The 26,112-nt window shown below is 30.4% G+C and overlaps 1 protein-coding gene across 2 annotated transcripts; it reads right to left on the bottom strand.

Annotated features, from left to right (window-relative positions):
• Window positions 1-979: 979 nt before the first annotated feature.
• LOC130891268 (DENN domain-containing protein 1A-like) lies at window positions 980-26,112 on the bottom strand. 2 transcript variants are annotated; one of them, XM_057795903.1, is made up of 14 exons: window positions 25,877-26,112; window positions 25,635-25,790; window positions 25,104-25,241; window positions 20,142-20,277; window positions 20,038-20,091; window positions 19,567-19,824; window positions 17,206-17,307; window positions 15,759-15,980; window positions 13,442-13,618; window positions 13,351-13,383; window positions 12,720-12,949; window positions 12,383-12,542; window positions 10,141-10,509; window positions 980-7,581 (listed from the first exon to the last, which is right to left on the bottom strand). In XM_057795903.1, the coding sequence occupies exons 1-14, from the start codon at window positions 25,891-25,893 to the stop codon at window positions 7,234-7,236; spliced, it is 2,400 nt and encodes a 799-aa protein (XP_057651886.1). In that variant the 5' UTR covers window positions 25,894-26,112; the 3' UTR covers window positions 980-7,233. The 2 variants fall into 2 exon arrangements, with proteins under 2 accessions (XP_057651886.1, XP_057651887.1); XM_057795904.1 differs by lacking the exon at window positions 10,141-10,509 and having other exon boundaries at window positions 25,877-26,103.

Here is a 26,112-nt window from a genome sequence, read left to right as displayed (position 1 = left end):
TAATTGTGACTCCCTATCTAGGCTGTTCCAGACATCTATAGTTTCAGAGTTCTTGTGTAGTATGTCCAATTTTAGAAGACAAATACTACTCTCTTCAAGAAATCAGATCATGAGATAATTGTACATTAGAATTATTAGATGGTCACTCGCCTACACACTGTTATACCACCGAAAAAAATGTCCAAGATAGAGCAGATAACCAACAATGATATTCTTATTATTCCAAATCCTACAATAAAAGTTCTATCCAAATACACATCAGATCAATACTTTGAGATCAACCATCGATAATTAAAATTTCTAAAGATTGCAGAATCCAGATAAGAGAAGAAACGTTTTCAAATTCGCAAGAGCAAATCCATAATACTGCCAAAATCTTAAATTTTTAGAAGCTGCTCAAATGTACCATTCACCAAATGGACTTCAAAGGACTATATGATATTAGTAAAGTAGCAAGTAACCTAAAACTGATTAAAGAATTAGAAATTCCAAAAACAATACTTAATACTCTTTTGGTCATAATATTCATCGACCCCATTGCATTAATAATCCTGTATTTCCCAAGAAGTTATAGAGAGACTTGAAGAAGGGAAAACTCAACAAGATGGAAGAAATTGAATTGGATCCAAAAAACAATTCCATTATTTTTCGATCTTAAGGAGGGAGAAGTTACGGTCCAGGAAATTGTTAATATTTTATAAAATAATCATTTGTAAAACAGCATTTTATTATATATATTTGTATTTTAGATTTATATGAAAATTTTAGGTTAAGATTTTGATTTAGGTTTTAGTTAAGATTTTGTTCGAAGATTTTATAACTTTTGTTCATTTAATATTTTATTGTATTTTTGTGTTAATAAAATTGTTATTTGTTTCATCATTCTTACCTCTTTTTTGTGCATATGCTTTAGCAAAAACCTTGCAATTATTGTATACTCTTCAAAATTTACCCTGTATCATGTATTAAAAAAAAGAACTAAACAAATTTATAAATTTAATATAATTGATAATACATTACTGTGCAAATTAACAAAACCATTGTATACTGATCGTGTGAAAAATTTACAACATTCTTGTATCTAGTACGATATGAGTAATCTGATATAGGACTCTATCTAATTAGACAATCGAATGTCTGGGGTTAGCACACGGTCAGTTTTTAATAAAATAGATAAAATTAAAATTTATGAGTATATCACAGCTAATTCTAATATTTTTAAAATTAATTACAACAGTGTTTTTCATTTTATATATAAATTGAATTCTACTAAAATATTAAGAATCTATTTTTATAAATACGTAGGGTCATATCAAATACTCGTATAATGGATGCCTCAAAATTAACTCAAGATTTGAATTAAATAGACTGTTTTTTATGATATAGTACATAGTTATTTATACTTTTAATGATTAAAAATAAAATCTTTACATAGCATCATAATATACATATACACTTCATTCAAATTTAATAAGATTTAAATTAGCAGAAAATTATATTAATAGACATATACTGTACAGTTTAGTAAATTGAACAAATTCTCTGCCAAATTAAAAACTTTAACAAATTAATAAACATATTACATTGTATCGTTAATTAAGGGGTAACACCACTGTAGAGCCCGGTTTTTTAAGATCAGTTTTGGAATTTTGTTTTCAAAAAAACTTTATAGCAGATGCAAAATCTAATTAATGACTTTATTATATATATCTTGAAATAATTAAATTAATTTTTACAGAGCGTTCAAAAACAAAATGGCGTTAGTAAAAAGTTACATGCATAAGAGAATTTTTCTGAGGGCTCGACATTCACCTACTTTTCGTCGTAATTATTGATCTGAAACATAAAAATCAAGTTTTTTCTTGATGTTAGAACTAAAAGCAAGAAAAGCACGTGAGGTTTCAAAAAATATTAAATTTTAACAAAATGGCGGAAGTTCGAAAAAAATCATGAAAAATCGGCTGTAAAACAAAAATTTGTCAATTTATTAACAAAATTTACGTTGTTCCCTTAAAAATGATGTTATAAAGTTTCTGACAAAGTTTTAAATCAATCGGATAAAAATTGGATGAAAAATTGTAGAGGTGGTATTGAAAAAAAGTGATTTCGAGTTTACAACTTGAAAACGGGACGATAAGCGTGATGTAACAGTCAAATTGACGTTACACTAACACAAAGACAGTTCATAATCTTACCAGTGCCACCCATAGGTAGCCGTGTGTACTATTTACTAGTAGTAACAGTCGCTAAAGGTTATCGGAGGCAGGTGAGCATTTCGGAGAAGTGGGATACCTAGAGTCTGATGGTAATAACTAATTTGAGGACGCCATTTTTAACATAATTCCCTCCCATTTCAGCTAAAAAAAGATATTGACTTTTTGAAGTTTTTACAGTGGCGTTACCTCTTAAAGAGGCAAATCGTTCTTACATGGCGCATGTATTAAAGAGAATTGGTCATTTAAAAGCCAACTTGAAGGTTAAAATTCTCAGTTGGTACAGCTGCTTTCAATACTCATGCGGAATTTAATGTACCTTTCAGTTTTTTTACAGTTATTGTTTTGTCAGTTTTTCTCAAATTTGGATTTGCAATTTTTTACAATGAATAAAAATATTTAATAAGAAAGTATAAATTTTTGTATAGCAAATAGAATTCCATGTCTATGTAAGCGACATAATGACCAATTTATCAAGTATAAAAGGTGTGTTAAGAAAATAAAGAGAATATTAGTTTTTTTCAAAAAATCTTGATTCGCCTACATCAATGTTGTCTCCTTCAATATTATGCCCTTGTGTACTTCTTCGAATTCTGGACCTCCAGCTTTTTCAACCTTAGGTTTTTAATTTTGTCTATGTTCGTAAAACGACGGTTCCCTTTATTTTTGTATTTAAGACAAAGTTAAACGGAGCCACGTCTAGCGAATATGGAGGTTGTGACATCATTAATATCTAGTTCTAAACTGTTTCACTTTTTAATCGATTGTGGAAATGCTATAACGTTCGTCATCTTTAGCGCCTGCATAGTGATCTTTAAAACCCTTATACAATTCTAAACTTCTTTCAATCATGTTAGTATTTCATAGAATTTGTACGAAAAATTTAATACAAACTATTTTATCCAATGCTTATAACAAATAAAAATCACCCAGCTTATAAAAAAAGAGAAAAATCAATTTTTATTATACTTGATGACCAATATGAAAAAATTTGAATCTCCAGCTTTCAAAAAATTTTTCTTATTTTCTGAACACTCCTCATATTTGAAAAATAAAGCTTTTTCTAATATGAAACGTCTTTTATTTATATCATGTCTTAGATGCCTTTTTAAGACTTAAAGTATTTTAAACATAGAGTTAATATTGAAAATAAAGAGAGAGAACTTGTTTAGATGGGCACGACGTACTGAGAGAGAAAGAGCATCAATATTCAATTCTCCATTCATCTCTGTTCTATTCTGATTGAATCGCCATGACATCAGAATTTCAAGTGGGGGAAATAGCAAAGGAAGATAATAGAAAGTTTCGATTTTAATGGTTTGTAGAAAGAGATACGGAGTGTGATAAACTGATGCTCTTTCTCTCTCTTCCAATAGTACAATTCCAGTTATATGCCGCTTTATCTCTATGAGTTTAAAACCAATAAATACATGTTTTATTCTCGTTTTATAAACTTCTAATTAATTATAACAGTATCATGCCAATTTATATGGATTACATTAATATGTATAATGTAATGTTTCTTAACTTTTGGATACTATACTCCAAATATTCACAATTTTTTCACAAAAATGGAAAAATATATAACAAAGATAAAAATAAATGAAAATTACAAACTAAATAAATGAACTTTGTATATAAATAACAATTAAAAATATATTTTTTTATTCCAAAATTCAATTTGAACTTTGCTTAGATTCGCTTCTAAATTATGGAAGATTGGTACTATCAATAATGAAAGACTATTAGGTTTGAATTTCTGACACTGTGTGTTCACAACACACTGTTTAATATCACTACCCCAGCACTTAGTATAATATTACTAAAATTTATGCTCTTCAGAGACCTACAATTTACCTGCGATCACTGAAGACGATAAAGAAACTATTGGTTCAGTAATTAACAGTGTAATAGGAAATAATTTTGTTCATGAGACAAGTTTCAATAATCCAATAATGTTTTTAATTAGCAGATAAAGTCTTTATCTGTACAAATGTAAATGAAAACAAATGAGAGTGTGGAAGAAAGAAAATGATTCCTGAATATATAAATATTTGATAGAATATATCTGCAGAGATAACAACGTCTGCTGGAAAATATACGTATCTTCACATTTATAAGTAAACTGATACTAGGTGTACCTCTTGACAGCCTATTAGGTCTATTTGTACCAACTAAGTTGGACTTTTTGGAACCATTGACGATATTCATACTGAACACACTGTTTACACCACCACTTACAATTATACTATCTGATGAACGTTTCTATAACCAAGTTATCGTCTTCAGAGACCGTTTACCCTCAGTCCCTGAAGACGATAACTTGGTTATCGAAACGCGCGTCAGACAATGTAATTGTAAGTGTTGGTGTAGTGGTAGTGTAAGCAGTGAGTTCAGCCTGTGTACCAGTTACAGATCAAATGATCATGAGGTATCTACTATGCGATTAAAGAAATAGTTTCTAAATTACCTAACGCTCTTAACCTCGCATCAATTAAATTATATACCAACAAATCAAATTCATTATTTGAACAAACAAAAGTTACCATAAACATTTAGACATTACAATAAAAATAATAAAACTTAACATGGAAGGAAAAATATTGTTTAGTGAGTAATTAGCTGAAAAATCACAATTATGTGTTGTCAATGACAGTATTAGTGATAATTGCCCACAATAAACTATTGTTTGTATATCGTGTGATAAATATTTTACACTAAACTCATGCTGAAGTCGTGACACTTGGTTTTGTAAAAAAATTTCAAATACATAAATTCCTATTTATTTACACAATTTTCGGCAAGGTATCAAACCATCCTTATAATTATTTTAATTATTAAAATATTTTAACAGGGTAAACAATCCTTTCGAATAAAACTGTTGGTGAAAAGAAAGTCTGTTTAAAATGCATACCCGAACAGAAGTTTATAATTGGCTATAATTACTCATTGAAAACATCTATCTTTACTTAAAATATTTCAATTATTTCATCACAAAATGCTTATTCCGATACAGTTTCATATACCGTAATAACCAATTTATCAACATGCTAAAATAAAGATGATCAAAAAACATGTCCAAAATCGAGGTCCATCAATCTGATTTGAGTTTTGAAATTATTTACTAAATGCTTCATTAGCATCAGAATGGGTTTCAGAAAAAAGAAACCGACAGAGAAGCACTTCCCGGATTGGATCACTCCAAAAAGTTCCATTTTGAATCTTTGCTACTGCCAGATATAGCTTCCTTGCTGTATACCTCGGTAAACACCTGATATTAAGTCCAGCAGAAACTGCGAGTAAAGATTTTGTGGAGAAGAAGATGAAATTCCGGTTAAATTAGTGCTGCACCATTTCAACCATAAATAAAATATACTTTCGGCAAGAAACCTATAGAAACGAAGATCTAACCTCAAGGAAAAGCAAAAATTGAGACACGTATAGCACGTGTGAGGTAGCGTGATACAACTCGTACATGCTACATGTGCTGACTGGTGATCCGCATATTGAGACACGTGTTTTTAAATAGGGAACGGTGGGGTTTGGATTTGATTGGCAGTTCGCGACTAGGCGGCATCAAAACATGTCTGTCTTTTTTGACAATCAAACCAAATAATTGTTTCAAGTTCTGAATCAGAATGGATGATGCAACCCAAATCCGAATCTTCAGTTTCGTCTTCATATAATCACCATTTTTTTGTATCATAAAATTCTCTGTTCTCTTACCGCCTCTAATAACTTTTCTGTCATTTTTTCGTAAAAAATTAATGAAAGACTTCCTAGTCACCCACAAGTGTAACATAGCAAACTGTGTTTGAACTAAAGCGGGACACCTCAGGTCACGCTTCGTCGTCAATTTGCTTCAATGTATTCAATCTTGTAAATTACAAAACTACGTGCTGTGCTGCGTCACCTCACACGTGCTATACATGTCCCAATTTGCGGCTTGCCTTAAAGCCTTAAAACCAGCTGTAAAAATAAAAAACAACTCAGATAAATGGAACACAATAAATCTCAAGTTTGCACAATGTGGTGTTTTATCCTAATTGCATCTGTTTGATTGCTTTATTATGAATCTAAATAAGACGGTTACAATTAGCATATAGAAATTTTCACACAATTATATCCATCTCCTCTTATTAATTTCTATTCCGATTTCAGTAAAATCGGTATACCTTTCAACTTTATAAATTTTAATACGTGTGAACTAGAGCATTTCCCATCGATATTCATGATTCAATTCTTAGTTCATTGTTTTTCACTTTTTAGTGCTCTTTTGGACTCTTCCAATTTTGATCATTCAAGGAATTAAATCATTAATTTATTTTATTGATTCGACAATGAAAAGATCATCTACTTTTCATTCATGAATTGGTCATTTGAAGTAATTTTGAGTGTTGGTGTAGTAGCAGTTAACAGTGTTCAGTAAGCCTGGCTTGAATGTCCGAGAAAAAATCAATTCAAAATTCAGAAAAATATAAATGAATATTTTGGATCTGATTATTGAAGCCGCGTTGTTTTTTTTATTTTTTGTATTAGCATGTACAAGTTTCAAATTTAACCGTCGGGGCACTGGAAGTTCCCAATAGACTAATGCTATATTTGTTAAAAGGTGTTTTTAATGTGAACTTCAACCGCATTCCTCATAGACTATTAGTTATGTAATACTAATTATAAAGCAACTAGTAAGTACATAAAACACTATTCGTACTAAATGGTAAATGAGCACTTTTCGGATTGCATGATAATTAGGATAACATAGCATGGTTAAAATAAATAACTACAAAACAAAAATCAATAGAAAGCATTATTGCAAATAAAAATGTGCTTAAAAAACTTTATAGCATCACAATTAAATTTATTTTATTAAAACTATATAAGTTGAATATTTTATCAATAAATATGTTTTTGCATCCTTTTCAATTTCCAAAATAAACAAAGCTGTATAAGCAAAGTTTAAAATAGATTTCAATTTGATAAAAAGGCGTTTAAAACTAAAGGCCCTTTGACAATATCACTTTCAATCAAATTTTGTCCACTGACTCTTCACGTTAACTTTACTACTGGTACCGAACGAATCAAAACTGTTTTGATTCTGTATACTGGAAAAATTGAAGTTCAAACCATACTCCTGAAGTAAATCTTGATCGTTTTGAATCTCTCTATTTGTTACTTGCTGTTGTTTGAAAGTAGAATTTGAGATGCCTCCATTTTGTTTAATAGTGTTGTTCTCGTACGTATACAGAGGATTTGATATTGTTAACGGAAGTTTGCTTTTATTAGGAGTAGATTTAGTTGATAAAGGATCAAAATCATCGATATCTGATGCAGAATCCAGTCTGATCAAGTCTTCAGTCTCTTGGTTTTGCTAAAATGTACAAAAATTTGTATTTTATTTTCAATAAATATGAATCAGTTGATAAATCCCAAAAAGATATTATATCTGAAAAATAAGGGAATTTTTTAATTGGATTTACCTCTGTGAAATATTTAAAAATAAAACAGAACAAAGGGACGTTAGTAGAACGAACAAATATTGATAATGAGCATATTTTCTTCAAGAATATAAAAAAAATCGTGATTTCAAGACAAATTATATTTGTAGATGAAAAATGAACATATGGCAAAGTGAACAAATTAAGTTCTTAGTAGGACAATAAGATCAACTTTGGATTTTATAACTTATTCACCCTGTATATCGTTATTTTTATCAAAAAAAAAATGCTAAATATATTGATGTTAACCATATAAATAAAATACTAATAATGCAAAAAGTTAAATTTCTTTCTTAATTACAAATTCGTAAAAAGCCGACTTTTGGAATATTAGTCATAACGATTACTTCTGCTGAGTTGACAGAAATTCTGATTTGATTCATATGAATATTGTTGCTGACGTATTAATCACATGATAAAAGTAGGTTGCTTACTGTTTAGGCAACCACAAAACGTTACAACAACCAACTGGTCTGAAACTACGAGGATGGTCCAAGAAGTGATACAATACTTTTATTTGAAAAGCATTAGCCCAACAAAGAAAAAAGCTGAGCTAGATTGTAGTCTGGGTTAGACTGCTCCTTTGTTATCAACAATAAAATATTGGGTAGCAGGGTTTAAACGAGGCCGTACGACCTACGAAAACCAGCATCGCAGTGGTCAATCAAATGAGGTGACAACTCCAGAAATGTTAAAGAAAAACCATAAAACGGTACTGGATGAACGTCGAATAAAAGTGTGCGAGCTAGCAGACATAGTAGGCATTTCAAAAAATGTGGTACATCGCATATTAACTGAAATTTTGGACTTGAGAAAGTTGTGCGCAAGATGGGTGCCGCGTTTGCTCACAATGGAACAAAAACAGTGTTGTGAATATGTTTCCATTGAGTTTTTGGCAATGTTTCACAGAAATAAAGCTAAATTTTAGGCCGTTTCATAACTGTGGGTCCATTACTTCACACCCGAAACAAAAAAAACAATTAAAACAATGGACTGAAAAGGTTCCAAAGAAAACAAAAACCGTTCCATTTGCAGGCAAGGTCATGGCGTCGGTTTTTTTACATGCGCGTGGGATAATTTTCATTGATTGTGGAAAAACTATCAACAATGAGTATTATGCCAACTTATTGGAACGTTTGAGCGAATAAATCAAGCAAAACCGGCTAAGAAGAAAGTGTTATTTCATCAAGACAATGCATCAGCTCACACATCTGTTATTAAGAAGGCCAGAATTATTGAATTAAAGTTTGAATTGCTACCTCTTGCACTCTCTTTGCCAGATTCAGCCCCCTTGGATTATTTTCTGTTCCCAGACTTGAAGAAATGTCTTGGTAGTCAAAAATTTTCCAACAATGAAGAGGTGATTTCGGCAGTTAATGGCTATTTTAAGAAGCTTCTTCGTAAAATAAAAGTATTTTTGTGTTTTCTTTGCTGGACCAGATACTTCTGGGATCATCCTCGTAGATTAAAGTATTTGCATTACAAGACTTGACACCTGCAGATATATTTTTTTACCACATAATGTCTTGCACTAATGCCTATTAACGGTATTTATATAGGGATAATTTAATTTATCTAGTACAGTTTGTTGATAAAAATGATATACCACATTCCTGCAAAAACTAATATTTTATAAAAAACGTGATGTCGATGACAGTCTAAATATATATATATATATATATATATATATATATATATATATATATATATATATATATATATATATATGTTTAAAAATACAAATACACTGAAAAAAGATAATATATTCACGTTATGGTGAATGAAGCCAAGAAAATTACTAAAATGGATGAATGTCTGTGCAAACGCCAAAAATGTTTTTCAATAATCAATGAACACTAAAAGCTTAGAAACAGGATTTTTAGTCTCAAAAGGCAGAGATCCACACTGGCTGAAGCACTAGTACTTAATCTAAGTTTTATACACTCACAGAGTAAAATACAAGCCAAGAGACAATGACAATGAGTCATTCAAGAAGGATTTATATCTGTACATTAAGTCCTTACAGAAGAATAAAATTACAGTCTAGTTTAACATACGGCACAAGTGCCTTCAGGAATTGTAGGACATGAAGGCATACAGCAGATAAATATACGGGCAACAATCATTAAGGTATGTGATTATATTCCATAATTAAAATTAGATCTAGCTATTATAACAATCATAGAAGTAGTAAAACAGTTTTTTATTTGTGTGGTTGCATGGTTCTTCCCAAATCAAACTTTTAAATTAGAGAATAGTCCCAGCAAATCCACAATATCAAATAAAGGAGGTTGGTTGTATAAAAAAAGACACTAAAGCTGATTTGCCGTAAGTAGTCCTTTTCAACAATTAATTAAGTGAAATATAAGGATGTTTTTGCAGGAATATATAAATACACTAAGCAAAGCATTACATGAAACAATGACCATTACCTTCCGCCTAGGCGAATGCGTTGGAGGTGATAACTTTACAATGTCAACGGAATGTTGATTAGCAACAAAAAATAAAGGATCTCCGTTTTCACTGTGCCCACTACCCACCACAAATGGCGTGCTGCTAAATAGTTCTCTGGTAGTGTCTCTAGGAGGTTTTCTAGGTGGTACTGAAGGGGGAGAAAGGAATACGTCATCGGGAGATTGTAGGAGATTTTGAGTTTCTTGGGAGTGACCTAAGTTTTGAAGGAAAAAGCGGTTAGGAGGTGATGCCATTGGTGCGCTAACCCGTGAATGTATCGCCCATCTGTCTGGGCTGTTCAAGGGTGACGCATTTTTGAAATTTTCTAAGCTTCGAACAGGTTTAAGCTGGAAATCAAACACAAACAACGTAACATAATAGAACATAAAACATAATTTTATTTATATACTGAGAAATGAAAATATATTCAGTTATCTAAAAACGCCAACTTTCAAATCAAAGTATTTGTATTTTGGTAATGAATTTTTTTGTATATTGAAATTGGATTACGACTAAAGAAATTAAGGTTTTTGTTAGTAAAAGTAAAGCAATATGAATCAACTATTTTTAATATTAAGATAAGGTTAGCTTTTTGACTCATGTAAACAATTTTTAAAATAATTCAATGAGTTACCAAATGATTAAATCAATAATAAATAACGTAATATACACATAGATATTGTATTGATTTTTCACTGTACACAATATTCACAAATAAATATGAAAAATATACTGTATAGATGTTCAAGCAACATTAACAAGCACTAAGTTAATACGTTGGTAAGTTGAGTGTTGGTGTAGTGGTAGTCAACAGTGTGTTTGATATGAAAATCATTAACAGTTCCAGAAAATATAACTTATTAATTGCTATATGTTTGAAAAGACGAACATTATACATAACATTTTTTTCGAAATAAATTGAATCCTATCAAAACGTTTTCAACCAATGTTTATCAAAACCAAAAATAGTTTCTTCTGTTCAAATATTAGACCATTTAACGAGGAGCAACACAACTAGCATACAATTTCTTGCAAGGTTAACATTTTGAATATGATGAATCTTGCATGTTGTTTGACATGATGCAAGGCTCTTGTCATTTCATCATGGCTGCCAATAACCAAAGCAACCCCTTTGTCTTCTGTGTAATTGCTATCCCTCCAAAAATAACTTTTTTAATTATGAGCTCATGATCATTACGAGTTCATAGAGGATGTTTCAAACGAAAGTACAAAAAAGTTGCACTAACTATATTTGAATATAAATATTGTAAAATAATTTCATAAAAATAGTTATTATAAACATGCATCTGCATCAGTTGAAACCTTACTCCAATTGCTGAGGAAAATGTCTAGGCAACCCCCACCAGTTATAAAGTTGAATTGTTTCAAACTATTTATGATCAATTTAGATCGTCCATGAATCATTGAATTTTAAAGATTATTCAACCAATTCGTTCTACAGAATATATAGGATGACTGAATTTTATGTCAGAATAATAGAAGCAAAGAAAATTATGACGCCAGAACATATAGGAGCAATAGATAGACAAATAGATATAAATGGGGGTTACATTATCATGCTACCCCCTATTAGAGGATTTCCTAGATTTATAGCTTGCTACCAGATCTAGAGTTCTATTCAACTTCAGTATCTAGCTTCAAAGATACTAGATCTAGGCTCCAACAGGTTTTTTGTCCAAAGCAATTTTTGTGTATGCTTGTTAAGGTGAAACTTTCTAGAACTAGATGGACTGGAGTACCTTCCAAACATAATTTTTGAATTTAGGAAAGACACAACTTTTTTTCTACCTTTCATAGATATTCTAAGATTGGCCTCTGATTACCGTATGAGGGAGTATTAGAACAGATGTGTAAAATTATCCAAAAAAGTATTTGAATAGATGAAAGTTGGAATTCGAAGGAGTTCAATATTTATTAATCAAAATTACTGCTGAATATATTTTCCAAAATTCAATAAATTACTAAAAATTGTTGTCTACTAATATATTCATTTGCTTAGAAATGACTGTGTTGAATGATTACTTTGTTTGGTACAATTTTTAAAATGAAATAAATAAGTATTTCAACTGTCAGTTACATATCAGTAATTTTAAATATGCACTATGTAGAAGCTGCATTTTAAAACTCAATCTAATATGAATTCAAATATTCTATATTGAGAGACACTGTAATGAATTCCCAACATTTTAAAGTACTTACAGATCTATCAACAGGTGGCGTTTCAAGTCGTAATTGCAATAAATCTTCCATTTCATTCATTAAATCAATTTGAGGTATTTCTACAGGACTACCACTTCGTGGACTATCTATAACATCGGGCGATAAAGGTTGGGAACTAGGACTAAGTGGGCTATAAGACCTATAACATTTCCCAAATTGTATGAAAAGTATTTTAAAAAAATGTATAAAATCGATCAAACTTGATTTTTTCGATCTACTCACACTACATCTAATTCAATTATCTCAGTAATGTCTATAATTTTACTACTACCTTTCTACGTTTAAAATTCAAACAAAGTCAAAGATGAAGACAAACCTTTGCATAGCTGAATTTTTTAGAGCTAAAGCTGCATCTTTACGGTACGTGGTTACAGGTGCACTAAATCCTGGAATTGTACTTCGTTTACCAGTAGGCGAATTGGGTGCAGAACGAGGTTTGTCACCTCTTTCGATGCCATTTTCTAAATGATGCGGTCCTTGATTATCTTTTAATTTTGACCGTAAGCCTTTGTATGCACTTTTCACTCCTTTGCCGCCATCTTTCACCTTTAAAATATTTAAATAACTATGATCTGTATTTTTACATCAATTAATGTAATAAATAAAGCTGCAGGGTACATAAAACTTTTAAACATATAGTTAAAATTCTACATAACGAAACAATAGCGTATTTTGCAACAAGAGTTGCTTGAAGTTTATTATCATGTGGGTCATAATCCTATGAAATATTCATTGTATGCACACCTTTTAGATGATCTATACGAGATATTTAATATAGCATTTATTAATTTAGCATTTAATACTAGTACAACATAAAATCCTGTTTCCCATTTGGAATCATTACTTATCAATGCTCTGTACAATAATATAAAACTTCAACTCAGAAGCTTTACAATTAGTAAAATAAACTAAAGAGGAAAACGAAATATTAAATGGTAAATACTTACTGTTTTAACTGCGGATTTCACTGCAGGATTCGCCTAAAAATAATAGAAATTCCTCATCTGTATGTTTGAAATGAAATTTAAAAATCCTCACCTTATCTTTTACACTTTTGAAAAATGCTGTACCTTCTTTCTTCATCGTTGTAGTCCATTCTTTGTATTGTTGTTTGAGTTTGGAACCGGATTTAGCTGAATAACCCTCGATTTCATATTCGAATTCATCAGAGAATCCTTGACCAGTGTTTAACATCGTCAACCGTTCTTCTATAAACTGAAAAAAATACCGAAAAAATTGTAAAGTATAAAAGTTGTACTTGTATATATATTAGGGTGTCCGTTATTTCCCAAATTAGATTTTGTTCTGTAAACGCCCGACAAATTTTTTAGGTTATGACCTAAAAAAATGTCAGACCTAAACCATTCCTTAATATTCACATTAACCCGTCTCTGAATCATAATACATTTCCCATTTAAATAACATAGGATTTCTGCACTTTTTGCAGTGAAATTTTTCCACTGAAACATGTAGCTAGAAATACTTGCACAGCTATTTCTGGTAGGAAATTTAACGCTCCACAAAAAAGATAAATTGTTAGTTTCCACCATAATTTTTATTTATATCAAACTAAATATACACTGATAAGTAATAAAATAAATACATACAAAATTTAGATGAGAAATAAATTATATTATTACTAATAAATAAACGTATCAAAATATTTGTAGTACTTTTTTAATTTCCACAATTGTTTTGTCGAAACGTTTTTAGTTGCAGTAGGATATTTGGCTCTGTATTCACTTATAACTTGAATCAAATATTGTTTTTGTTCTTCTTGAGTAGTTAATCTATTGATATAATTTTGTGTTAATTGAACAGATTATTAACAATTGCCAGACCATTTAAATAATTATCATTTCTAATCCACGTATCAGCATTAGTTTCTAAAAAATCTTTACTAATATCAAATCTATTAAAAAATTTCAAGGAATTCGAATTAATAAAAAAATCAATATCCTCCTGTTGGGATTATGGATTAGGAAACGGTGTAATTATGAGAAAAAAAAACTAAAATAAGTTATAAATTGGATTATTTTATTTCTATTAGAGTTTCGAAAGTATGTCCTTACAATGTTGAGGATCGGAGAGAATGAACTACCTACTACCTAAACTTGATATATTTTGGGTTTGTATTATCGATTTTATATTTAAACTTTTATGACCTTTTTTTCTCTATTTTAGGAAATCCCAAAAATTTATTCTTTAACAAGGTTAAAAATGTGTTTAACAGATGTAAAAAAGTACTAAAAATGTTGACAAAGGACTAAAATATTACCTTAATTAGTAAAAATTATTTTACCACTTGAAAGTTTTTAAAGGTATCACTGTAAAAATAAAAATCGGTGAAGAAAATCATGTGCACCGGTAAGGAAGCAGTTTAACCACAAAGAATTATTAATACCTATACAATTCGTACCAGTCGAGGCTTTGTGTACTCGTAAAGCAATTTAATAATCTTTTTTCAACTATTATTCAATTAATTCATTTATAACTGCCAATTTGTTCCATAACGACACCACAGCAACAAAGTTTATTTTAAATAAAAGTAAGAAAGTTACAAATATCAACTTTCTATATATATATTTTTTTTAATATAAAATGTATAAAGGTAATTCTTGAAATATTTAACAGAATCAAAGAAATTTATTACCATTAAGGTATTGGACTTCTTTTAAAATTTGGTAGGTAATTCTAAAATTCTGACTGTCAGATTGGATAACTAAGGTAGAAAGAAGAAAAATTATTTTTATACTAGAAACACTTTAAAAAACTGCAGAATATAATATACAATTGAAAAAGGAAAGCTATAAAGAAAATGTATAAGAATGTACTAGCAAAAAACTTTTAAATGATTGGAAATTATAGAAACTCAATATTCATAAGAATTCCTGGGGTTGTAAGGGTAGAAATTATTGTACAGCTTTAAATCGACGTTTAGCTGTGTATACAAGTAATACCAAAAGTGATAGCAGCTAAAGGTTAGATAGCTAATGGCAAGGACCAAAAAGTGCAGCTACGGCTATACGAAAATGAGTAACCAAAAAATGCTAAACTACAAAAACTGTTGTTCTTAGAACATTTGGAATTAATACATATACATAGGATTTCTTGATGTGTCAACTAATTTCCAATGAAGGTCATTAATACTGGAGATTCTATCACCAGTTTATTCATGACTTAATGAATTACTCAAAATCCTGCTGATGTTTACTTAAATAGGCTTTTGGGCATTAATACTGGTGAAATATTCATGTATACTACAAGTAGCTGGTAGGTACTGGGTGGACAATTAAGAAAAAGAAAAATATTTTTATAAATAGGATCACTCTATATTAAAACCAGAAATATTTACCTGTTGAAAGATTTGTAGTTGCAGCATTTCCCGTAGGAATGGTTGTAAAGATGGTGACCTAGTTTCAATAAATCTTTCTTCATCGAATGTTACCTTTTGACCAGGTTGAAATTTCAATGCATCTCTGTACCCTCCTATTAACTGAACTAAAGCCCTTAAAAACGCCCTTGATACGCCGTCGCCTAATTGTTTGTTTTTTAATTGTTTTCTTAAAGATGTTACCTAAAAAATGAATATCATAATAGATGAACTAGAGTGACAAATTATCTATGGTGTAAAAATATTCAATACAGAGATAATTTTGTCTAGGAAACCCTAATTTTATTATGTCTCAAATTTCCAGGTCATCTTAAGTAACAATATGGATGGAATAAGAAGAAATGTTTGGATGTTTTCTGATTCAAATGACTCATCTGAACAAATTAACCTAAACCAAGTTTTGCTAGTGGCATTTTTTGTCAACAGTGCATTCCAAACATGATTTTTAAAAATTAATCTCTTAATATATTTGGGTGTAAGACATCTAATCATAATTTTGTAGAGTCGTTGTCATTGGAATTGAACAAGTTCTGCATTAAATTTAATTAGTCATTAGATTAATTAGAAGGTGATTGAATATTAATTGTAAAAATCCATCAAGAAAGACACAGTGAGTTAAGAAACACATTTTAAATAAAGTAATTCAAATGAAGTTCTTATTTATAAATATGACCAATTTTAAGTTTAACAGAATGTTCAACGTGTAGATTATTTTACGTAGAGGACGAAATAGAAGGTATCTGGCATCTACAGTCATCCCCAATGTGAACTTTTCAAGAGGAGTGAAATTTATAGACTGTGAACACGTAGTATCCCCAATAGCACATCAAGAAAATGGGATACAATAGATGCTTTGGGTCGAAGTGTACATGAGATCTTTAGCACATACCTAATATTAACATATAATATTGATCGCTTCAGTTGTCAAAATGACAGATTATCTTGAAATATTATTGAAATGGTTGAGACATCTTCTAGATATTTTTGAACAAAATTTGTAAAAATATAAATTCCATATATGTTTATTTCTAGTACATATAAAGAAATTAAAAGGACAGAAGGTTTTCATATAATTGGAACAGAGAGTATTTTAATATGCTATAATGAATAAAATTGAGGTATCAAGTTACTTTTTGCACACACTATATACAATCAGATTTTTCTAGTATTTCTACTGTTAAATGACGTTAGATGTTTATTCATAATAATATATAGACCAATTTCAAGTATTAATTAATTATCAAACTGATAAATTTCAATATGAATGATTCTGTTAAATTGTTGATGACGAATGTTTTGTACATAAACATTGACTGTGCAAACACTAATGAAAAATCATGATAAGTGAGACAAATAAAATTAATTACTCATGAAACATACTACACTTTTGATATTTAATTTAACTCACCACTTCTGTAGGAAGACTATTCAGATCATCAAATGGGGTTTCTACTGTATTCGCATCTGTATCTAGAATAACCACATCACCTATTTCACTTCGTCTAACTTGCTAAAAATAAATTATTCTTAAATTCATGTTGAAATAATTATTTTTTTATTTTTTAATATAATAATAAATTCAGCATTTATACTAAAACTGTCTATTTATAGAGGGTTAGAGATAGTGGTATTAGACACTTGTAATTCGAGGAACTAAGACTTTCCGGTATCCACGAATCACTTAAGTACTGTTGAAAGCAGTTTGATACCTAAGATGCTAAATTAAAATCATGCTATTAAAACTAAGAGGAACATGTTTGTATCGTAATATTATTTATTGCAATTTTCTTTAAATATCTAAAATATTATTTAAACTGTAATAAACAATGTCACTGGAGCAGGAATACTAAAAGAACAACACTAATGAGATCCTTTTAAAGATAAAATGTAAGTAGGTAAGGTGGGGTTGTTGCAGCTCCCTGCGATAGCCTAGTGGTTTTTTTTGTGAAACTTAGCAATGATCTGGCAGCTGTTGAGTAATAGAAATGACCAAATTATTTATAGTGTTGTCTCTGGAAATAAATTATCCAAATAACACTCAAATGTAAGGGGAGAAATGACGAATTTTTTTTTTCATAAAAATGTAATGCAATGGAAGTTACTCCCCAGCCATAATAATTGAAAAATCAAAAAAATTATTAACGAAAAACATGACAAGCTGATAGGCATGTTATAATAAATGATCCTGTACATCTTGCTGAATACACTGTTTACAACACCACTACACCAACACTCACAATTACACTGTCTACACAAGTTATCGTCTTCAGAGACTGAAGGTAACCTAAAACCTAATGATAAATACTTAAAGAAAAGTCTAAACGTGAAATTTTATCTTTCTTCCAAAAAACCTAACGACTTCATTATTTACCAGCGTGCCGATCCCGCAGACCTCGGAGTACCTTGATCTAATATTTTGGGAGCTGATGTAATAGAAGAATATTTGAGGTTAACAAAAATGTGTATGGAACAAAACTATTCCAGTACAACAACGAATTCTACAAGCAAGATGAAGGAAAAGAAATGGCAACAACTTATCACCGTTTATGGTTCATTTTGAAAAGAGAAGCAGTCAAGATTTTCATTGTTCCCGGGCATATTCAATACGAAGAAGACAACTTAAAATATCCCGTTACCATTTTTAGATCCTTTAGTAATTAGGAAAAGTAGTAGGATAGAATTTGATGTATTTAGGAAAAACACTGCTACGTGCAGGTACATTCAAGTTGATTCTTTGCCAATGTATCCAACATGGCCAGTCTCCATTTCCTGGTACATCGGTTAATTCACTTTCCACTTACTATCGAGAGAAACAAAAAGGTAAAGACCTTTATTGAGGATGTAGCCTTAATCAACGTTTATGATAAAAAGAATTGTAAATAGGTTAATTGATCGTCATAGGTTTAAGGAATATCTATGTGAAACCACTTTTTCCAAACTCAAAACGAAAAACAAGAAAAATTTGCTCTGATACCTTTCTTGTTTATCCAATCCAACAATACATTAAAATAATTGTTAGGCAATCCTTAGAATAAAATACAAAATTTGGAAAAGAGTGGAACATATGAAATTAACTGTGGTGATTGTGACGGGAAGTATATTGGGCAGACTAAGATATCCGTTATATTATTATAACCTAACCTAAAATATATATTTATAATGAAAAATTGTTAAAAAATGTATCCAATAATAAATTGTTAGATGCATTTGAAAGCATTGAAATTGCTAAATGTAAGAGTAGCTTAAATAGGGACAAAGGGTTAATTCCTTACAGCCCACTCTATACTTTAGTAGTTTAGTAGATTCCTACCAGTTAGTATAAAACAGGTAAATCAAGTAATTAGGTTTTAATTCACCTTCAGTCTACGAAGACGATAACTTGATTATCGAAAGGCGCGTCAGACAATTTGGAATGTTGGTGTAGTGGTAGTGTAAACAATGTAATCAGCATGAATATCACCAACGGTTCCAGAAATTTCAACTTAACCTTGTAAATCTATTTTATACAATCTATTTGAATTTATTATTACAAACATATAACATAATTGAAGTGTTCATAATGGCTCCATTGATTTTATTATCACATTTTTCAATGTCCCTTTTTTAAACAATTTTATATATATATAACAATTTTCCTACTGCATATACTGATTTTAGTCTTCTTTTCTTTAGTAATTAAACTCTATATTCATTAATGGATGAAATAAATTGAGTTAATTTTTTATTTTCCATAATAATGACTAATTAACTCATAGTACATCTATCTTACCTTAAATACTTCTTCAGGCACTCCGATTAGAAAAGGCATGGGCGCTAATAGATAATCTATTAGCGACATTGGCAACACTGGAATAAATATATGTTGCCAAATCATGGGATATATTATATCATTGGCAGATTGTACGCAAGCACTTAACCGTTTTAATTTTTTCGAAATAAATATTATCCTCCTTTCGAATAGCATGGATGCAAAAATTACGGACATTGTATGAGTATCAACAGCGTTAAAATATTCTGTCAGGTTTCTCTAAAAACAAAAAATAATTTGAGTGAGAATGAAGACATTATTTAACTTTATGTATAGATAATATTAGGTAACTTAATGACACATAATTGATGCCAGGACCACATAAAATTGATGTTATTGGGCAGGTAATATTGGAAATTATATACAGAGTATCTAATTAGATGTAACTTAGGTTGTCAATACGCCTAATTATATAAGATTTCTTGTACTCACATTTTCAGGTATACTCGGTAATTGAAAAGGTCTTGGTACATCTACAGTGAAGGTCTGAAAGTGAGGGATATTAAAAATCCAGAAGAAACAGAGAGTTTACTTACACTTTCTCCTTTATTGAATGGAACTATGAACTTTCGTCCAGGTTCGGCAATTTTGGCATTGTATACTGCTGTTAAGAATTCCCTGAGATCTTCTGTTCTCGAACTATGCATTAATACTGCAGTTGTATCTAGAAATCTTCAAAATAAAATAGAATAAACATTACACTCGATAAAGAAATGTTAAGTTTGTGATTTTAATAATAATCACGTGTATAAAATATTCAAGATAACAATTCTTAATTCTGTTCTTTCTTCTTGTATCATCATGGTTTAATTAATGTTCCGGTATTTATTTGCTGTAGATTGAAACCTCTTCTTATGTTTGGATGGGTATAAGATTATAAACTTTTTAACTACCGATAATTCATTCAGCAATTATTAAAATATTAAACACCCAATTATTTTATAATTATTGAATACGAGGGTTACTACTTAAATTGTGAGATATGGCAACACTGATGTGAATGTGTCAAATCTGACATTTGCATCATAAATTTTGACATTTTCAATAGTGAATGCATTATCATACGAGTGCTATTTGAAGTATTTACAGATACTTGAAACATTTATCTTGATCAAAAGATGGAATTAAATCGCGAACATTTTCTATGATTTTCGACGTGGATTAATCCAACAGCAGTGTGTCGAATAACTCGCTTCGACATTTGGTGATATAGCACTATCTTCAGTCACAGTGTTTCACTGGTTTTCTGAATTCAATCGTGGTCGCACTTCGCTACAGAATGAATTTCGTTAAGTTCGACCAAAATCGGCTGTTGTGCCAGATAATATCGATGCTGTGCGTAAATTGATATTGCAAGATCATCATGTGATATACCGTGAGATTAAGGCATACTTGGGCATTAGTTCCACTCGTATACATTTAATATTGCATGAGCATTTGGCTGTCAATAAGTTGGATACCGCATAAATTGACAATCGCTCAAAAAATATTGGGTTGGCGACAAACTAATTTTGGTGTTGTAATACAAAACAAAACACTTTTTTTTAAATAATTGTTTTTAATCATTACATATTTTCCATATTGCTCGATGACCTTTTGCCATCTTTCTTTCAGCTTCATGATTACGCGCTCATAACAAATTTCTGGTCCTTATCAGCAAAAAACTGACACAGTGAAAGTTTGACCATTCAAAGAATTCTGCAAACATCGACATAAATGGTAATCAGATGGTGCTAGATCAGGGCTGTATGGGTGATATGGCATCACTTCCCAGCCAAGCTCCAATAGTTTCCTACGAGTTGCGAAAGATGTGTGAGGCCTTGCATTGTCATAGTGGAACACTAAACTTTTCCGATATGACAATTCTGACAGTTTTTCTTTAGGTGCTTCATCCAGTTTCATTAATTGTTCTCAGTAAACATTAGAATCGATCATTTGGTTTTTAAGTGTAAAGTAATAAATAAAGTTTTTTTAAAAATTGATTTTCCACCTTCGGTGATTTATTTCGTGACAAACGGCAAAGAACAGCACTAACATAAGTTATTCAAAAAATAAAGCAACGCTCTCTATGAGTAAAAAAGCAAAAGTACTTATTTGCCAACCTTATAGCTTGTGTCAATTGATGTAAAGAAATGATGAAACAATTCCATCGCGGACACAGGCGACGAATGATGGATCTAAGCATATGAACCCGAAAATCAACAACGATCAAGTGTATGTGTCTTTCAAGACGAGCCCAATTCAACAGAAATTGTTCGCAGACGAAGAGCTTCGAAGCAAACAGTCGGAATAACTGGACATTTCACCATCGTTCCATAAGAACAACGTAGAACGGTTAATTCTGAATGTTGTAACAGCATGTTTTTGTCAAAAGTGTTCGAAAAAAAAGGGAAACAAGAAGACGGACCATTATCCACCACCTTAGACATCAATTCAAACAAAAACATTTTTGAATAGTGCTTATTTGGCACCCAATGATTTCTTCTTATTTCCGCAAATCAAAAATAAATTGAGAGGTTAACGTTTTTCTACACCTGAAGAATCGGTCGATCCGTTCAAATCACACGTTTTGGCGTTACCTCAATCTGAATAAAAAAAAACGCTTTGGCAATTGGTTCAATCGCAATCGCAAAAGTGTATTGATCTTAATAGAAAGTAGTTTGAAAAACAATCCGATTATAAATATTTGTTTTTATTTGTCTATCTGAAAACTTAAGTAGCAGCCCTCGAAGTAGATATTTATCAAGTCAAAAGTCGTTAATCATTAGTGAGAAAAACGTCTAGATAGCAACAACTGAATTGGGGGTTAAATTAATGGTGCAGTGACATAAATTAAAAATAATGTGTAGGAGAAGCGTGTTTCCCACGTGTCATCTAAAACTACGATAATTTGCAAGACAAGATTGATTTAATATAATAATCTACTCAACCTATCGATAAGAATCTACTAGATATTTTGTATTTTTCGTAGTTTCTTGAAATTAAGTGGTATGATCTTATTAATCTCTACTTCTGAATAATTATAATTTTTGCAACAATGCCCATATTTATTTATGTTTGTACTAATTAAACACGAATTTCTTATTTATTTTTCTTTTCCTTTACCTTTTTTTATTTCATAGGTAATTTAAAATTTTATTACAGCTTAAATCATACTCTTAACCTAAATAAGGATAAATATATTAATAAACGCTATGCGATATCACGTAACTTTCAAAAGAGATCGTGTTATTTCATAAAAACCCGACCAATTAGAATTCCATAATGTACTACCGGAAACGAATGATGCGTGGGTACAGCGACTAAAAATAATATATGGAATTCTTTTCAATTTCATTTGGGTGTACCAAGGATGAATAATTTGTATCACTTTCTTTTAATTACTAAAATGCGATTTGCGAATGAATTAAATATTTATCAACAGAATATATTGTAAGAATAAAACAGTTGGGTAGGTATTTACTTGTCTATTCAAGAACATATTGAAAAATCACATATTGATTGAAAGGTAATATTTTAATAAATAAATAATTCAAATTATATCAATTTAATTTGGGAATTTGATAATAAAAAGAAAAATATTTTACCACAGAAAGAACATTAGAAAATTATTTTCATTTTCCTCTCTACAAGGTGATCCAATAAAAACATTCTGAAAGGTACAACTATCAAGATGATATTTTGAAAAGAAAATCTCAAAATATTGATTTGGTTTGTTTAACTCAAAGTATTTTTCAAAATTTACTCTCCATAATCGGAAATGACGAAGTTTTTCGAATGGGAATGGGAATAAAAAACACTGCATATTTTTGAAAACTCCTTAAAACCCAATATATGTTATATTACACTGAATCAAAAGCTATCCAAACCTATCCTGGTATGAACATGTTAACACCAAAATAAAGATGGCTACCTGCTTGCTCCGGGCCTTCAGTTGTATATAGGGACTCTAATGAAGATCTTCTACTGGATATATACTGTGTCAATAGACACACCTCTCCTTGTATACATCATGTGGTGGCCCTTTATGGAGAAAGTGAAAACTAGAGTGCAACTAGATTGAGTTTGGTGCCTTGCCTGCTGTATTATCACGGGGACCAAGTATACCTTCAACTAGGGCCGTCGAAATCCTACTGGATTTTCCAACTTTGACTTAACCGTATAATTCGAGACTATGGGAACAGCATACAAACTATATATCCTCAAGGAATTACCAGCTGGAGTAAACAGCCATGTGAAAATCTGGACGCAGGCTGCAAGTGAATGTCCATTTTGATAGGTATTGACCAAAAATGGCACACATCAATAACAGAGAATAATGGACTACAACCTCCTAATACTAGTACAAGGATGGCTCCATGATGAGTAGCTCGACCAGAAAAGGCTTTAGGGGAGGACGCTGCAAAATTTTTGTCACTTGGAGAATATAGCACCATCTTCCTTCTCTGAGCAGTTTGCCTAACCACTTAAAAGACATGTTGGTGAATGGAGAAGAAAATAACTGTAGACCACATCATCAGTGAGTGTCCAGCACTCCTCTGTGCAAGGTGCAAACACTTGAGCAGGCTTTACAGTTTGCCTAGTAATGTTAAAATCTTTAAATTAAGATGTCTGATTAGCTTTTCAAAGAAAATCAGCGTGACGCCTATCAGTCCGTAACTTAACTATGAACTATGCTATAATTTGCAAAAAAAACTAATGCTGAAAATATTCATGATTTCCTCAAACAAATTAAATATATAAACACATGACATAATTGATATGAAATACCTTAAAATAATTGCTTAAAATGTTTGGGTCCAATTATGCTTTTTTGAGGTATTCAAGGCTAGGTGTGGTACATGCATTGTTATTAAGATATTCCCATGGGAAAAAAAACAACAATGTAAGGTCAGGAAATATAACTGGTATCTCAATGTACAATGCACAATAAGGTAAAACCAGACATTTTCATTAGACAAGCTCGGATCCCTTCTGCCTATATTTCAAATCATTATCAGCTTTTTGTTTGATAATCTTGAATATTTTTTTACTGTTGAATTTACATTCTAGACCAAAAATCACCTTATGTAGATATCATCTATGTGTGTCCCCAATATTTACAGTTTTGTTCAATATTGTTGATCATTAAAAAGAAGAGTATCTAGGACTATATCATTTCCACTTAATTTATTCATTAGTCTTTCATGAAAATTCATTCTAGGGTCAATTTATATGAAGTTCCTCCATATGGACATTTTAGGGCAGTTGTATGAATTGAGGTTTAGCTCAAAGAAGTGAAGTTTTCCTTCTAATATTTGACCTGTCCATATTATCTGAATTAGACAATTTAAGATACGTTCAACGGTACTTAATTAATTAGCATTTAATTTTCGCTTATTGTTTTATCTATCTGTTGATATTGCTCTGCTAACTTTGGTTACATAGGATGCTAATTTATATGAAAGTATTCATGATATTCAAGAAAAATATGTTTATAAGAAATTTATGTTACTCACTTATAAAATCCTTGATGCCATGGTAAAGAGCTCAAGACCACGATCGCAGTTTCTGATTTGGGATCATGTCTACAAAATCCAAAAGTCCACTTTGATTCCTGATCGGTTAGTACAAATGAATAGTGCTGTATCACATCACTTAAAAATAATGAAATAATGTAAGAAAATAAATATAAAAATATTCATACTGATATTATTCAGAACTTAGAGTTATATTTAATTCTGAATAATTGAACTAAATTAAAAACAAATGAGCTTAAAAGGAAGATGAAATGAATTATATCTATTTTAGTTAAAAAATTCAATGGACATATAATGTTACTATGGAGTGGCTGTTTATCAGCTTCATTTGAAAGTATCCCATTTCAATCCATTAAACTGTGAAGTTTACTCATATTTAAAAACTTTTTATAATTACTGTTTAGTGTAAGTGAAAAGACATATGGCAAATAAATATAAAACTACATGTTGAATTCAAAAAATCACAATTTGGTTTGAAAATAAATAGGGAATTAACTTAACTAAACATACTTTTCAAATTTATATGGATAAGCAAATTTTGGTACGGATTTTAATACTTCTGTGTCCTTGTATGTTTCAGGAAATTGTTGTATAATCCATGCATCAGTATCACCAGTTGGGGGTACAACTTCGCAAAAACATTCAAAGAAATGTCTAACGTTCTCCCTAAAATAAAGCGATATATTGAATTATATATATTTATATTGAGTACGACACTTCCGCACTTAAGAAATATAATAAAAACTATTTACCTTATTCTTGATCCCATAATGTAGGTAAATACTCAATTAACATAATTGCATTGTAACATTATTCACTAAAATATATAGCGGAACTTTATAAAAATGTTACGTTCAATAGAACACATTGAATTATATTCATAAAAACTGTTTTAAAAGGATAATTATTATAACTGTATAAAAAAACATAGAAGTCCTTTGACAACTGCAATGGCAACTAGCAATAAAATGACTAAACTGACTTATAT

Source organism: Diorhabda carinulata, chromosome 3 (assembly GCF_026250575.1).
Source record: "Diorhabda carinulata isolate Delta chromosome 3, icDioCari1.1, whole genome shotgun sequence".
NCBI lineage: Eukaryota > Metazoa > Arthropoda > Insecta > Coleoptera > Chrysomelidae > Diorhabda > Diorhabda carinulata.
This window is presented reverse-complemented; position numbering and strand designations above follow the sequence as displayed.